Source organism: Scophthalmus maximus, chromosome 16 (assembly GCF_022379125.1).
Source record: "Scophthalmus maximus strain ysfricsl-2021 chromosome 16, ASM2237912v1, whole genome shotgun sequence".
In the NCBI taxonomy this organism is placed as follows: domain Eukaryota; kingdom Metazoa; phylum Chordata; class Actinopteri; order Pleuronectiformes; family Scophthalmidae; genus Scophthalmus; species Scophthalmus maximus.
In genome coordinates, this window is record NC_061530.1 from 16213115 (window position 1) to 16228318 (window position 15204).

The window sequence follows — 15204 nt, forward strand, 5'->3', positions numbered from 1 at the left end:
CATGAGAGTTTTCCAGACGCCGTTGTATTTGCTCTCGCGACCAAATGCTCCCCCATCTGTGTCGGACTGTTTAATTAGCTTCACTATTTTATCACCAACGTAGCATCCCGTGCAATGCTAAATGCTAAGTATGTGTCGCTTTTCTCTACAGATGCTGACTTTGCTGGGAGAACAGCTGACGAAAGAATATTCAACACAACTACTGTATTTTATCATGTGCAAAATAAAGCTTGACAATATTACATCGTTGTGTAATTTTTTTTATGCTTTTCTGTGAGATACTGCATCAATAGTATTGAACCAGTGAATCTGATTACCCCAAATAAATATATTTGTTATGCCTAGAATTGATTCAAAAGGTATATTGATAGTAGTAAGTAATCTTCACATTGTTGTATATTTATACAATGAGAAACCAATCACTTTGAAAATACACTTTATTGCAAAGCAAATACTGAGGTTGCCTGAATATTAAAATATAACTTTGAAATAAATAAATACAATTTTAAAAAAAAAGATATTGCACAGCACAGTATTTACATATTGCACAGTCTGAGGCTAAACCATCTTGGGATGAAACCAGTTCACGCTGCAGGGACCAACTGGCTCATCACATGAAGATCAGCAGTGTCTTCGTCTCCCAGGTCCTCGGGTGTGGGTCGGACACGCCGACCTCTGCCCCGTCTCCCACGGCCGCTGTCCGGTTCTTATCGTATGCGACTCCCTCTTCTCCTCGCTCGACTGCTCGTCGAAGCAGCCGTGTTCACTTCCTCATCGGAGTCCAGTGTACCAGTCTCAACGCTCTAATAATGTTATACAATATAGATAAAAGCGTCAGTCATCTTGCAAAGCAACAAACGATGTATGTGAAGATAGAGCTGTTCATTTACAGGCCTACGTGTAACACTGCTAACGTGCCAGCTAACGTGCCAGCTAACGTGCTAGCTAACGTGCTAGCTAACGTGCCAGCTAACGTGCCAGCTAACGTGCTAGCTAACGCTAGGTACGTAAACAAGCGAATATAAACTGACGATGTTGTTTTCACAAAAAAAGTACAGGTAATAACGTGAGGCAACGATAACAAAACAAAAAGTCTTATAGTCTATCAATGTGGAAAGTAGACCGTGTTAGCTCAAGGTAGCTTCTTGTCGTTGGGGACGTCATGGTACGTGCCTTGCCTGGCTTCGGTTGCCATGGTAGCGTGCACAGGCACGGAGGGCTGGGAGGAGCTGTGGAGGAGGAGAGGGGGAGGGAGCCGAGGGGGGGGGGCAGGAGTCGTTGGATTTTTTATTCTGAGACTATGTCCACACTTCTCTCAATCCTACCGACTGCTGCTTTAACTATGCATTAGAAGCTCATATAACCCCACTTCAAATTCACTGAACTATCCCTTTAAGGTTCTCTTTCCTTCCGTCAGTGGTGTTGGGAAATTAAAAACGTGCGCATCACTTTTTAAGTGTCCTCCGTTTCGTTGCGGTCTATTTGCAGCGCTTTTTCGCAGTGCGTGAGCTCTCAGGGCCACCGTAGTGAAAAAAACCAATCGCTGTCGAATATGCAAATGTGAGGCAAAAACAAAAACGGAAGCTCCCCAGTGGGCTGAAGGAGGCAGAGCAGGGCGCTGATGAAAGGATGGCAGGTGTGTCAGCGGGCAGTTAGCGTTAGCATTAGCGTTAGCATTAGCGGTCCGTGAAAGTTTCATGGCCGGATCCCGCCGCCAGCACCTCTCGTCGCGCACATTCCTCCACCGGTCAAAAGAGCGCGAGCAGCATGTGGTGAGCGCTGCCTGCGTTATTTGCATATCATGAATATTAATTAAGCTCAGAATTCCTCGGGCTTTTTTGGTTTTCTTTTACTTTTTTTGGGGGGGGTAAACCATGTTAAAAACAAAATATCAGGCCATAGCAGATTATTTTTTTTAATATTCTTTAACTGAGGGGCTCTGAAGATGTACAATAACAAGTCCCTAATGTTAATGATATAAGTTATGCGTTTGTTTTGATTGTGGAAGTAGCCGAAATCACCCCCTAGATTTCATATACCCAATATAATGCACTGAATGTATTCCAGAATGCATCGTGAAAAGTAGTGGACATCCGATGGTCACTAACCGAGCAATATATCCCATGATGCATTGCGTTCGCTGCGCCGATAAACGGCGGAGGGAAGAGACGAGACGACGGCGGTGCAGCGCGAGCTCGAGCGCGTCTCAGCCTTCTCTCTTTTCTTGCTCTATTACGCCTAATTTTTGTCAAAATCCATTGAATAATGGTGAAAATAGACACAGACATAAATATAAAATATTTTAAATATAATAGGATCGCCCACCGTCAGGCGTCGTTGTAGTTACGTCATAATCATGAACACAGATCCTATTTGCTGTACTTCAGTCCACATACAGTAAACATACATGTGACATGCTCATCGCTCATCTATTGGACAAACTACTTGTGGCTCTTCACCTTTTTAAAAATGTTATACTTTTAAAAACAGTTTGGTCGTTGACAGTGACATTGAAAATAAAGATATTTATAAATATAAGTGAAATCAAAAAAGCTGAGGTGGATCAAAGTGGTGATGCTCCTAAAAGACTTGAGACACAATATCAGTGTATCATTGGTTTAAATCAACACATAGCATCTGATATGCTGCAACATAAATAAATAAAGTCCTGACAGGTCATGTGAGTGTAGGAGGAGACGGTGTTGCACTGAAGAGAAGTCTTGCTTGCATGACGAACTCGGATCAGCCCTGACTGCAGCAGACAGCTGTGGGGAACCATGACACATATCAGCATTAACAATACACTGAAGACATGTCATACAAATATACTGTTCAATATAGACAGGTAAAGAACTTATTTACAAAGACCCAATAATAACTGTATCCAGCACGTTGTAGTTATCTCTCCCTCTCTCACAAACTCTCACACACTCTCACACACACACAAACACACACGCTCAGCATCAGGGTGTCAATAAAAATGACAGACAGAATGAACTCTTCTTGCCTGGTTGTGGTTTGTTGTTGAGAATCCAGTGACTCGTTTTCAATGGTTAATATTTAACATGAATTAACCATGAAATCGACGATTTTAGCGATTTAATACAAACTTACTTCTCACATGAACTTCGTTGTCGCTCCCTGTTGCCGTCTGTATGCATCCGCGGTTTCCCATCCGAGGCGAGTCCCGTAGAAGTCGGAGTAAACATCCGTGAAGTCCGCTAGCGTAGGATGTAGCGTAACATTCATGGACGCGCAGAGCGAGATCCCCAACGCGGTTCGCTCGTCCTCATCACCCAGAGGCATGATGGGAGAGACGCTACTGCGCAGAATCAGTAGGCCCATGTCCAGGAAGTAACGCGGAAGTCAGAAAACGTTTTTGGCACATGCGCTCGGTGAGCAACTTTCGTAGAATTGAATGGCGCCACCATCTTGCCCGGGCGACATCCGGTATCTAGGTTTTGATTAAAATCGATGGACTCAAGTAGTGTCCGAAATCGTAGCTGGTGACTGCACTATATAGACCACTACAACAAATTCCCTTTATAGTGAGTAGGGGGTAGTGAATGAGTGGATGTGTCTGCAGTGGATGTTTCTGCAGACTCACACTAGTCTACACTACCGTTCAAAAGTTTGGGGACACCTATGTAGGCATAAACAATGTCTAGACTGTATTTCTGATTAATTTAATGTTATCCCCTTGAAAAAACAACATTTTTTTCAAAAATAAGGACATTTCTAAGTGTTCCAAACTTTTGAACGGTAGTGTATGTTTTTCAATCCGTTTCTCCCCTGTACAGGTGCAGAACAAGCAGACACCGATGAATCCACAAATCCATATCTCATATCAACACACACACACACACACGGATGCGGCGCATCGTCCTCCTCACCGCTTCACTTCCCACCGCCCGGCGCACCCGCGTCCCTCTCTGTCGCTCCGATTCACTCTCTCTCTCTCTCTCTCTCTCGCTCTCTCTCTCTTTCTCTCTCTCTCTCTCTCTCTCTCACTCTTTCTCTCCAACACACATAGAAGTTATGTGACATTTTGTGTTTGTCACTTAAAAACATATTTTTTGTTTCCTTGAGGGTGAATGCCTCATAAAACATTACTATTGAATATTTAAGACCATGCATTGCCTACATCCTTACTAGCTTGCAGAACATCTTCTACCCTGTGTGTGTGTGTGTGTTTGTGTGTGTGTGTGTGTGTGTGTGTGTGTGTGTGTGCGTGTGTGTGTGTGTGTGTGTGTGTGTGTGTGGTCATGTCAGGAGCTCAAGGCTACGTTTTTCCTCAAGCTTTGAAATAAATCACAAAGAACTCTGTCCCTCCACATTAAGTTCCCACTGTACAACTTCAACACACACACACACACACACACACACAGAGAGAGAGAGAGAGAGACCTCCCACATCCTCGTGCATGCATAAAGGTTTTCACAAGTCCCCACCGTTAACCACTGCATGAGGGCACCAAAGCACCTGGCAAGGGAAACAATTAGATCGTAAAAGTGAAAATCTTAAGTCGCGACCATGTGGACTGCGACGAGGACGAGGACGGCGACGGCGACAACGAAGGCAGCGGCGGTGACGGCGACGGCGGCGGCGGCGATGAGGACGTTGGTAATGATGATGAGTCTGACGGTGTTGTTGATGATTGTGGCGACAACCGCCTCGGGGCCTGGCTCCGAGATGGACATCAAAGCTGGAGTTGAGACCAGCTTGGCCAAACCGACCACGCTCTCCTGCTGCCGGCTGAGAGCCGGGGTCACAGAGATTCCCTCTAACATCTCGAGCGACACCCGATGCCTGTGAGTACACGCACGGCGTTCGCTGCAATGTCAGGAGGCAAAGTTGCTGTAAAGTTGCTGCAGCCAATGTAGATATCAACAAGTGATTTTGTGGTGATGATAGGCTTTCAATAATTCCCTCTCCTGTTTGGCGTCTGAGTTTTTTATGCCTTCCTAGATAACCTCACCACATCCCTCAACAGATGCATAGGCTTGGCACATGATGGCGGTTGTCCCTGGTGTCCTACCCTCTTTGTTTTCACGAAACGGTGACAATACAATCAAATTATTTATGCCCATTTTGGGAATTAAAGGGCTACTGCAGCAATTAAACAGTTTGTGATGTCGAAAGGCTGAAATTGAAGCAAAAGGGGACAAGATACTGTGACTTTGAGTTCCTCGTAAGGGCCAAAAGTTCCAAAACACTGGATCCTACATGTCCCACTGTAACTTAATATCATCTTTTATTACATTATACATCTGTTTTTTCAAAAGCTGAATAGAACTCCTACATGTGAAATAGGTCAATATTACAGAGAATATCTCCCCAAAAAAGTATTTCCATTCACCATCTGTGCACCCAGACAGATTCAGGGGACATGCAGTGTTTACGATTCAATATCCCCTCTCGTGAGCAGGCATAGTTATTGTGACTTTCCTCTCTAATCCTTCGCTCATCTTCTTTCGGCTGATTTCTTCTGCACTGAACTTGCCAATGCTGGTTTCAATAAACATTCATTTATTCAGGGAAATGCACGCAAAGCCCGTCTGTTTGTCTTCAGCGGCTCCCAGTCTCACCAACAGCTTCCTACAGCGGCTAAAGACGTTCTGCAGAACTGTTGGGGTTTTATTTCTTTCTGAAACACATAAAAGTTATGTGATATTTTATGTGTGTGTGTGTGTGTGTGTGTGTGTGTGGCACAGGCTTGCTCTCAGAGAGAGAGATAACTACAAGGACGGGATCAATATTCCATGTTACTCATGGCAACTGATGCACATATTTTTTATGTAAATTTTTTATATCTACATACAATTTTTCAATTCTTATATTTCTACAGTTGAATTTTTTTATATTTTGTAAGGTGTGTGCGACTGATACCTGCTGCTGTAACGCCAGAATTTCCCAGCTTGGGATAAATAAAGTACCTATCTATCTATCTATCTATCTATTCAATTGTTTAACACGTTGGCACGTGGTCAGAGTTTGAGTTTGTAATTCAATGAGCTCTGTGAAATGCTAAACACCTGCGTGCGCACATTGAACTTCAAACTCAAACTACGTGCCAATGTTGGAATCCTGCTCCATATTTTTGAAAGAATTGAATAGATAGATAGATAAGTATTTTATTGATCCCAAGCTGGGAATCAAAGACGAGGGTATACTTTGTGGCAAAAGTAGCGACTGCTCCCAGTGTGAACTTCCAGGCAGCGATGTGTGTGTTACCATTTGTCCTGTTCCACTCGAAGGTCAAGGCTCAGGAACAGTGGGGGTATTTATAAGTACGCAGCAGTGAATGGACATTTTAGATCCAATCTACGGCAACCAGACGCAAAATAACCTCTGGAGCTTGCAAAGACATTTCTGAACAAGCAACAGTGCCTTCATTAATCAATGAGAATTCAGAGTTGAGAATGTAAAAAAAAAAAGGCCGTGCCCACATCCACGACACAACAACAACTTCGTCCACTGGTGACTTTTTTTAAATGAGGATTTCTTGATGTGACTGTCTGTTTCTGCATCAACAGGGAAATTAGGCAGACGCAGATCAGAGTGATTCCGCAGGGCGCAGTCAGCTACCTGAAGTTCCTCAAGATACTGTAAGTGTGTGTGTGTGTGTGTGTGTGTGTGTGTGTGTGCTTATGTGCGTGTGTGTGTGTCACATGTTTATGCTTTGATGTGGAACAACATGAACTTAGGAGGAGGTCAAAACAATCAAGATATGGATCATCCAGACAGAGGACAAGTGAGGAGGTTGGGTCGGGACTATGGCCAAGACTCACTGGCAAATCCCACTGCATACAGGATCATTGCTATGATATCAGTATAAAAAAAACCTGACAGATTTATTACTAGCTAAATTAAAGTCGGAGCAATCGGAGATTCATAGTTATAAATAAGTTACATCGAGACAAATAAATAATAAATTATAATTCATCTACAAATATCAAAATTACTGTACATGCATGCAAAACATGTTTTTCTTTAGTACAAAATGTCCCAATGTAAATTCAAAATTCATTCATCTTCATACCTTTGCCTTAGTTTTTTTAATTTATTTTTTTTACTCCTTTTCCCCATATTTAGGTTTTTGGCCATGCGTTATGTTGTGAACTTCTCCGAAAGTGGCAACGTCAAACGTCTCCTGTGACTGAAGCTTCAAGGATAATGAAACACTACAATATCTGTATATCTATTTTGTATCACCTTCATTCCTCTTCTCTCCACCACCTAATACTTTAGTGTCATAGTGGAGAACGACATGCTGGAGAGCGTCGCGGCGTTTGCTTTCACCAACCTCCCTCAGCTCTCTGATATGTGAGTATACAGTCATTCGAGAGAGAAAAACACATTGGACATGACCTGCTCTATCCAACACGCTTGCGTGTTTAGTATCTGCTATGGAACAAGACGAGCTGCAAACTGTGAGAAAGCTGATCACCCAAGCAGTTGAAGAGTAGGGCTTGCCAGGGTGGCGCAGACAAAATAAGTCAAAGAATAAGTGTGACTGAAACCCCGCCTGCTGTACTTTTAAAGAATTTGTCCTGTTCCGATGTTTCCCTCAGCTTCATCTCTGAAAATAAAGCTTTGAAAAGAATCGGGGCTTTTGCTTTCTCCGATCTCCCCGGACTCATTCAGATGTAAGTAGTCCCCACCTGTACGTGTAGGTCCGGTCATTTTACATTTATGAGTACGTGACGGCTTGTGTTTCTCTCAGAACCGTATCAAAGTCGCAAGAACTGAGTTACATCGATCGGGATGCATTCAGGAACCTAATAAAACTGCAGTATCTGTGAGTACTCGCCAAAGTGCCGCACGACCACAGTCGTCTTTTCGTTTTTTGCTTGGAACCCATTGGAAGAAAATCAAGTGTCACTTTCATCCCAAGGAGGTTTTTCACTACAATAACAGTTAGACCTTTTCACACATTTTGACCAAAATACACTGAATTGTAATGTTTATATCTTTTGAAACCCTCTCTGGTAGCTGTTTACTAGGGACAGTGCAAATCTAAAAATCTCCCACTGACATTTGTCCTGATTTCTGAGAACTGGGACACATAAATAGAGCAGTTTGTAGCCGAGTACCTCGGCACACAAGGAACTGTATTTTTCTAATTGCACCTCAAATGTTTCCCTAATACCGTAATTCACTTTTCTTGATCATCGTTTTATTAATTAAATTTACTTTTTTTTTAAAAAGGAAAATCTTTATAAGTTGAAATGAAGCCGTTCAAGGCCGCAAAAAGAAAGCAAAAACCCTGACACATGAGATATGTATAAATAATGCTAAACTCAATTTCTGATTTTACACATTCATATATCATACATACTGTAATTTATACTCCTGGTGTCAACAAAACACCTATCTAACTACAAAAAAAGGTTTCCAGGCTGTTTAAAGCCAAAGATTTTTCTTTTCTAAAATTTTCATTCAGTTTAGGAAATAATTCACTTTGTTCTTACAAATTTCAAACCTGAAAGAATCAGTCTGAATTACACACCTCAAGGCTGAATGAGGCTAAATGTGTCGTACGTTTGTTTTTTTGTTTTTGCCAGACAGCTGTTTGGATCAGGCAGCTCTTGTTGAATTTTTTATCTCACTTTTGACACTGAAACGTTACAAGTGGTCTGATTTTCCCACGGTGACTCGCAGCACAGAGTGTTCTTTTTGTTTTGAGGCTGCTTGTGTGAGTGTTGCAACATTTGTTTGGTTAAATCTGCACATTGCAGGACCATCTCCAACACCGGACTCAAAATGATTCCGGACTTCAGCAAGATCCACTCCATGGCCTACAACTTTATTGTGTAAGTCTCAACGCAGTTTACAAATGAACTACCAATGCACACACCCACAAACCACTATTCCCACATGCACCTGACTGAATACACTATTGTTTTGAAGATGCCCAGAAGAAATTGCACCATTTAACATGTAGCACTGCAGTTAAAGCCTTCACACACCGAGTTGTCCATAAGACAAAGTATCAGGGGTAGCAAACAATCTGTTCCTCGTCCAACTGTCTCCATTTGTAGCATGTATTTCTAATATAGCTGCTGTTTTCCTACTTGAAATGCACCTCTCACAATTTACTTCTCCTTATTTGTTGTTTATCGTGTGTTGTTTTTTGTTTTTTTTATCTTTCTGCTGCTTAGCGAACTGCAGGAGAACAGCAAGATCGCGAGAGTCCACGCCAATGCCTTCAGAGGCCTCTGCACTCAAACTATCAGGGAGATGTGAGGGATTCTTTTTTTTTTTATTTTTTTTTTTTTAGATACGCACCACCCACAAACGGCTCCGAGTGGGCATCACAATGATGAATGTTCCCTGAAATGCTCTCTGCCCTCTTTACTGAGATCCAGCTTCTCCTTCTCGTCCCTTTTCTGCACATTTCTTACACACTTACCACTACACTTACATTTTTTTATCCAATCTACCATTTTTACCTGCTGAAAATCACAAATGTCTATTGAATCGGACTCAGTAAATCAATGACCTATATCTAGATTTTGCTCTTGTGTCATCACTTGGTTTTCTTTTGTAAACGATAAATGAGAGATATTTGTGAAGAAATGAAACTCAAACGTCACTGATATTGCACTATTATATAATAATAATTTTATTTATAGAGCACTTTTTTCGCTAAAAGCAATCTCAAAGTGCTACAGAGTAAAAACAATGATTTATTGTTTTATTGTTATTATATGATAAGTTTTGCAATGTTAAAATGCAGATTAAATGCATCATTCAAAAATAATCCAGTAGTATGATATGATAGCAGAACGTTGACAGTGCAGTTCTGCTGAACAAAAAAAGAATTGAAAAGAGGAAAAGTTGTTTACATAATATATTTTTATATAGTTCAGATAAATTCACTGCTGGAAAATGTTCTGTGTCGGAGCCACATGACTGTAATTTGGCTTCTCTCTCTAATGACAGACGGCTCCCCAGAAATGGCATCAAGGAGGTGGCGAGTGACGCCTTCAACGGCACGAAGATGTACAGATTGTGAGTCACCCGCAGAGACACGATTACAAATGGAGGCTTTATAGAGAAAAGGAGAAAAATAGTCAGCCCACATATTTAATTTCTCTCTCTCTTTCTGTCTTTCCTTCTTCCTTCTTCTCTCTCAGGACCCTAAAAGGCAACAATCTGCTTACTCGCATCAGTCCCGACGCCTTTGTGGATTCCAGTGACTTGGTGGCACTGTAAGCATGACATCTCAACAGGAACTCGTGCTCGCATGATTCACCCTCCTCATCATCACTTTTTTAAAGTCAGGGTGTGGGGGAAAACAAAAGAAAAGGGAAACAAAAAACAAAGAACAGGCTTAGAAAGATGCCAGATTTAAGGCAGAAATAAACCGAGAGCAGGTTGATTTTAATTCCAGAGAGACCTGTTCATCCTCCAAACAGAACGACACCTTTTTCCGTTGATGTACGTTCAAAAAAAAAAGAAGAAAAAAAAAGAAGATCTATTTGGTTTACACATCACCTCCCAGCAATCACTTGGCAATCAACCCGTAGCTCTTTCAGTGAATTTTGAGTTAGGGGATATTTGAGATTCAGGGGTTTTATTCTTAGCAATGCTTTTGCTGGCATAAATATTTATGCTTTGCTTCTTCTTCTGGAGTCCGTCTATTCTTCAGTGAATACACCAAGCATGTTTTATTTGCAGTAACACAAATTTATTTATACACCACGTAGAGGCAGAGCTGAGAAAGCCAATGGAATGACTTAATGTGGGGCTTTTTTTACATGCATAACTCATTTTTAAAAAACGTTTTTTGTGCCCGTCTCTACTTTCATCCATCCTGCCTTCCCGGTGACCTTAAGCTTTGAGGGACAGGTGAAACGGTGCTACTCATATGACCTTTGCTAAATCCTCCCTTGTCTGCTGCCGGTTCCTGCAGGGACATCTCCCTGACTGCCCTCAGCTCCCTGCCGGACTCCATCCTCGGTGGACTCCAGAGGCTGAGCGCAGAGTCTGCCCTCCAACTGAAAAAGCTTCCCAATCTGCAGCTCTTCACCAACCTGAACCACGCCAGGCTGACGTACCCGTCCCACTGCTGCGCCTTCCAGAACGCACACAGGAACAGGTGCACACTGTCGAGAGGTTTCTGGGAAACCCATGTTTAGCTGGATCGATGCCCCTCTCATTTCTCTGTGGTAGAGCAAGGAGATAGTTAGCTTAGCTTAGCTGTGCACGAGGACTGGAAACAGTTGGGAAATGAATAGAAGAAGGTAATAGAATTCTGCTTACCAACAATTGTCAAAACAAAACGAAGAATAGAAATGATGATGCAGGAGGTTAAGGAAGTTATGTGTGATCCAATGTCAAGTTACTGCAATCATTTATTCTATTATATCTTATTATGACTCCATTGGTGGCTAATTATCATTAGCTATTGGTCACAGAGTCTCGATCCTTATGTTTTCTGTTTGTCATAAGCTTATAGAAGATGTGTCCAAACAAAATTTAAATTAAAAAATGAAAACAGCTTTTGCTTACATGTGCACTTTGTTTGCGTTGTGGTGCGTCAGGTTGAAGTGGAATCCCCTGTGCTCGCACCCCGAAGCTCTGGACCACACCAACTTCTTCAGAGACTACTGCCACAACTCCACGTCCATCACCTGCAGCACGATGCCAGATGAGTTCAACCCCTGTGAGGACATCATGTCCACCGTCTTCCTGAGGGTCCTCATCTGGATCATCTCTATCCTCGCGCTGCTGGGGAACAGCCTGGTTCTCCTTGGGTTATTAGGTATTTAACAGGAAAAGCGTTAGGCAGAAGTGACGTTGTGTCACGCTAGTGAGATGAGATCGGATAAGATAAGATGTACATTTATTGATCTCCAGTAGTAGTAGAATATAAAGTAGAAATACTATATAATACTGTATATAATAACAAATAATATATATATAAGATACTGTTAACTGCTTCATACTTGTCAGAGTTATTTCTCCTCACCTTTCTGTTTCCACCGATGCGTTTTCCAGGCAACCCCTCCAAACTGACCGTTCCTCGTTTCCTCATGTGTCACTTGGCCTTTGCCGACCTCTGCATGGGGATCTACCTGATCGTCATAGCCAGCGTAGACGTGCTCACCCGCGGCCGATATTACAACTACGCCATGGACTGGCAGAAGGGCCTGGGCTGCCCCTCCGCGGGCTTCATTACGGTGTGTGTGTGTGTGTGTGTGTGTGTGTGTATGCATGCGCAAGGAGTCCTGTGTGTGCGCGCTCGTGACAGCTCTGCATCTATGGCAACACTCAACCAGTGTTTTGTGCGATTCGCAGGTGTTTGCCAGCGAGCTGTCGGTGTTCACATTAACAGCGATCACCCTGGAGCGCTGGCACACCATCACGTACGCTCTGCGGCTGGACCGCAAGATCCGCCTGAGACACGCGTGTATCGTCATGACGGCCGGCTGGATCTTCTCATCTCTTGCCGCGTTGCTGCCCACACTCGGGGTCAGCAGCTACAGCAAGGTGGGTGTGTAGACAACACAAATCTCAAACCTATTTACACGCACACGTCTCTACTGGTCAGGGAGGATTCACGATGAACACTGTTTGTGTTGCAGGTGAGTATCTGCCTGCCCATGGACGTGGAGTTACTGGAGTCTCAGGTCTTTGTTGTGTCCCTGCTCCTCCTCAACATCCTGGCCTTCTTCTGCGTGTGTGGCTGTTACCTCAGCATCTATCTGACTGTCCGCAACCCCTCGTCGGCGCCGGCCCACGCCGACACTCGCGTGGCCCAGCGCATGGCCATCCTCATCTTCACTGACTTCATCTGCGTGGCCCCCATCTCCTTTTTTGCCATCTCCGCCGCCCTCAAGCACCCTCTCATCACCGTGTCAGACTCCAAACTGCTGCTGGTCTTCTTTTACCCGATCAACTCGTGCGCCAACCCCTTCATGTACGCCTTCTTCAACCGCTCCTTCAGGCGGGACTTCTTCCTCCTTGCGGCGCGCTTCGGCCTGTTCAAGGCCCAGGCGCAGATTTACAAGACGGAGAGTTGTCCTGTCAGTAGCCGGCGGGGAAAACAAAGAGCAGTCACGATAACACGTACAAATGGGGAGCAAAAACAACCTGTAGCATTTTGAAAGAGAGTCTGCAATTCTTGTTTTTGCTCACCATTCCATGGGATTTGGTCAACATCATGTTATAGTTTTTTGTTTTTTTAATGCATCTCAAATATGTTGCCAATATCCTTAGCCGGAAAATCAGCCGCTGACTCTTTAGACTCAACATGTGCACCACAACAATTCTACCATGTGACACGTCTGTCGCAAAACCATGTGACCAATGGGTCACATCTACTCTTAGTACAATAGCAAGTAAAGATCATCAGAAACAACTGCAGAGAAAAAATCTATGTCAAATTGCTGTCCTATATAATTCCTTGTTTGTTTTGGCTTGATTGGAGTGCCAGGTGGGTGGGGTTTATGCATCATAACGACATACGGTAGATCTCAAAAAGTGGTAACCTCTTGCAGCCACACTTTATTTTCTTTTGCTTAGGCAGCTGTTTAGACTGAACTTGATTCCAATCATTTCTTGGACACATTATACATACATGCTTCTTGTTTCAAACATTTAGTTGAGTACAAATAATTTACGGGACCCATGGGTTTTGTTTCACATACACATACTTGTTTGACAGTGCCAATGTATCTTTTTGTAGTGCCACTACATTCTTTCTTTCTAAAATCTTCTTCCTTTGAGCTCACCAGTGTCCGAGGTTAAGGGTGGGTCCCTCGACACCCAGTGTAGACGCACATCTCGGGTTTATCGAGCGCTGGTGCTTCGAAGCCGTGCTCCGGAGCCTCACTTGAAGTGACGCTGTCATGTGACCTGTGGGAAACGAGGCTTTGTTTCCTCACTGAAGCGTCATGCAGGGTTCAAAAATACAAGGCGCGTCAATTGCGCCGTCCCATAGCAGGTTCATTAAATGTTATTGTTATATATCCCATGCCTTTATGTTACATATTTTTTGCTGTGTTGTGTATTTTTGTTCATGAAACACTACTAATAAAAACAATGATGACCCTGTTTTGTAGTCTACCATATAATATGTACCTAGAAGACTCAATCACTACTCCCACAGAGAATCGAAGTCCTTCCTCAACCGCAAAACTGTTTGCTGCTTGAAAACACCGTCTACTAGATCACATTAGCACTTGATTCGCTTGAAAAAGTGGAAAATGCACGCAAGAGAACCCGTCCACCGGGTTTGGGAACCCCTTCGCACACATAATTACTTTTTAAACCACCTTTTCATAAAATAGGCTATGGCTTATAAAATGAACCCGTGTCTTTAAGCATCCATTAGGCATCTTCTTATAAACATGGTATCTATCTACTTTGCATTAAAGACCAAACCCCAAAAAACACTAATGAATTATCTTATAACATTATATTACACGCGTCTGATCATTTATTGGCGTATGATGATATGGGAGTTTTATTAAGGAGGTGAAGAAAACATACAAGTTTTATTTGAAAACATAACAATACATATATATATAAAGATACATCTTTAAAAGATATGGCAATGTAGATAACGTCTGGATGACGCGGTCGGTGTAGGACTCATTATTGACCACCAGATGGTGTAAGGGAGCAAAAGCTCCCTTACGGCCAAACCGGTTAGGTTGTAGCATCACTGTTTTGAAAAGCGTTGTGCATCACATCCCTATCTGAGGTATCCATTTGACATTATTATTTGTTATCATTATTAGATTTATTTTATTACCTATTTATATAGCATATAATTTATTTGATGTTATTTTTTTGCCACTCTTGTTTAGTGCACCCTTATGTGCCTTTAATGTTTTGTAAGGGTCAATGTTAAGATCTTAATGCCAAATAGTCTGAGGTTCCACACTCCTGGGCTGGTTCCTCGCTGTCTGCTGGGGGGAAAGGTGGGTGACACCTGGAGCAAGAGCTCTTTTATAGGGGAGGTGGCCAATTTGGACCCTACCACTCCTCACCATGTCATGGGGGAGGCTTCATTCCCTTTTTGAATATGTTTCTTGTTTCTTGTTTTTTCATTATATTAAGTATTTTTTGTTTTGATTAATGTTTAAATGAGTTGACATTATTTCTTGAGTGAGGATTTTGTGTTGATTGTTGATGTAGTTGATTAGTAAAGTTTGGTTGTTAAGTTTCCCCTGTGTGTCAAAACCT

General features: G+C 42.7%; 1 protein-coding gene across 2 annotated transcripts; it reads left to right on the forward strand.

Annotated features, from left to right (window-relative positions):
- Nucleotides 1-1608: 1608 nt before the first annotated feature.
- Nucleotides 1609-14067, forward strand: fshr (follicle stimulating hormone receptor). 2 transcript variants are annotated; one of them, XM_035611917.2, is made up of 14 exons: nt 1609-1772; nt 6537-6608; nt 7252-7326; nt 7575-7649; nt 7727-7801; nt 8742-8816; nt 9165-9245; nt 9949-10017; nt 10143-10217; nt 10922-11107; nt 11553-11773; nt 12010-12191; nt 12310-12501; nt 12597-14067. In XM_035611917.2, exons 1-14 carry the CDS (start codon nt 1768-1770, stop codon nt 13116-13118), a joined length of 1905 nt encoding a protein of 634 aa, XP_035467810.2. In that variant the 5' UTR covers nt 1609-1767; the 3' UTR covers nt 13119-14067. The 2 variants fall into 2 exon arrangements, with proteins under 2 accessions (XP_035467810.2, XP_035467809.2); XM_035611916.2 differs by lacking the exon at nt 1609-1772 and adding an exon at nt 4267-4811.
- Nucleotides 14068-15204: the final 1137 nt, after the last annotated feature.

Coding starts and splice junctions, on each gene's coding strand:
- fshr (XM_035611916.2), top strand. CDS start 4,534: ATGTGGACTGCGACGAGGACGAGGACGGCGACGGCGACAACGAAGGCA. Junction 6,609..7,251: donor CTGAAGTTCCTCAAGATACT/GTAAGTGTGTGT, acceptor CTAATACTTTAG/TGTCATAGTGGAGAACGACA. Junction 10,218..10,921: donor TCCAGTGACTTGGTGGCACT/GTAAGCATGACA, acceptor CGGTTCCTGCAG/GGACATCTCCCTGACTGCCC.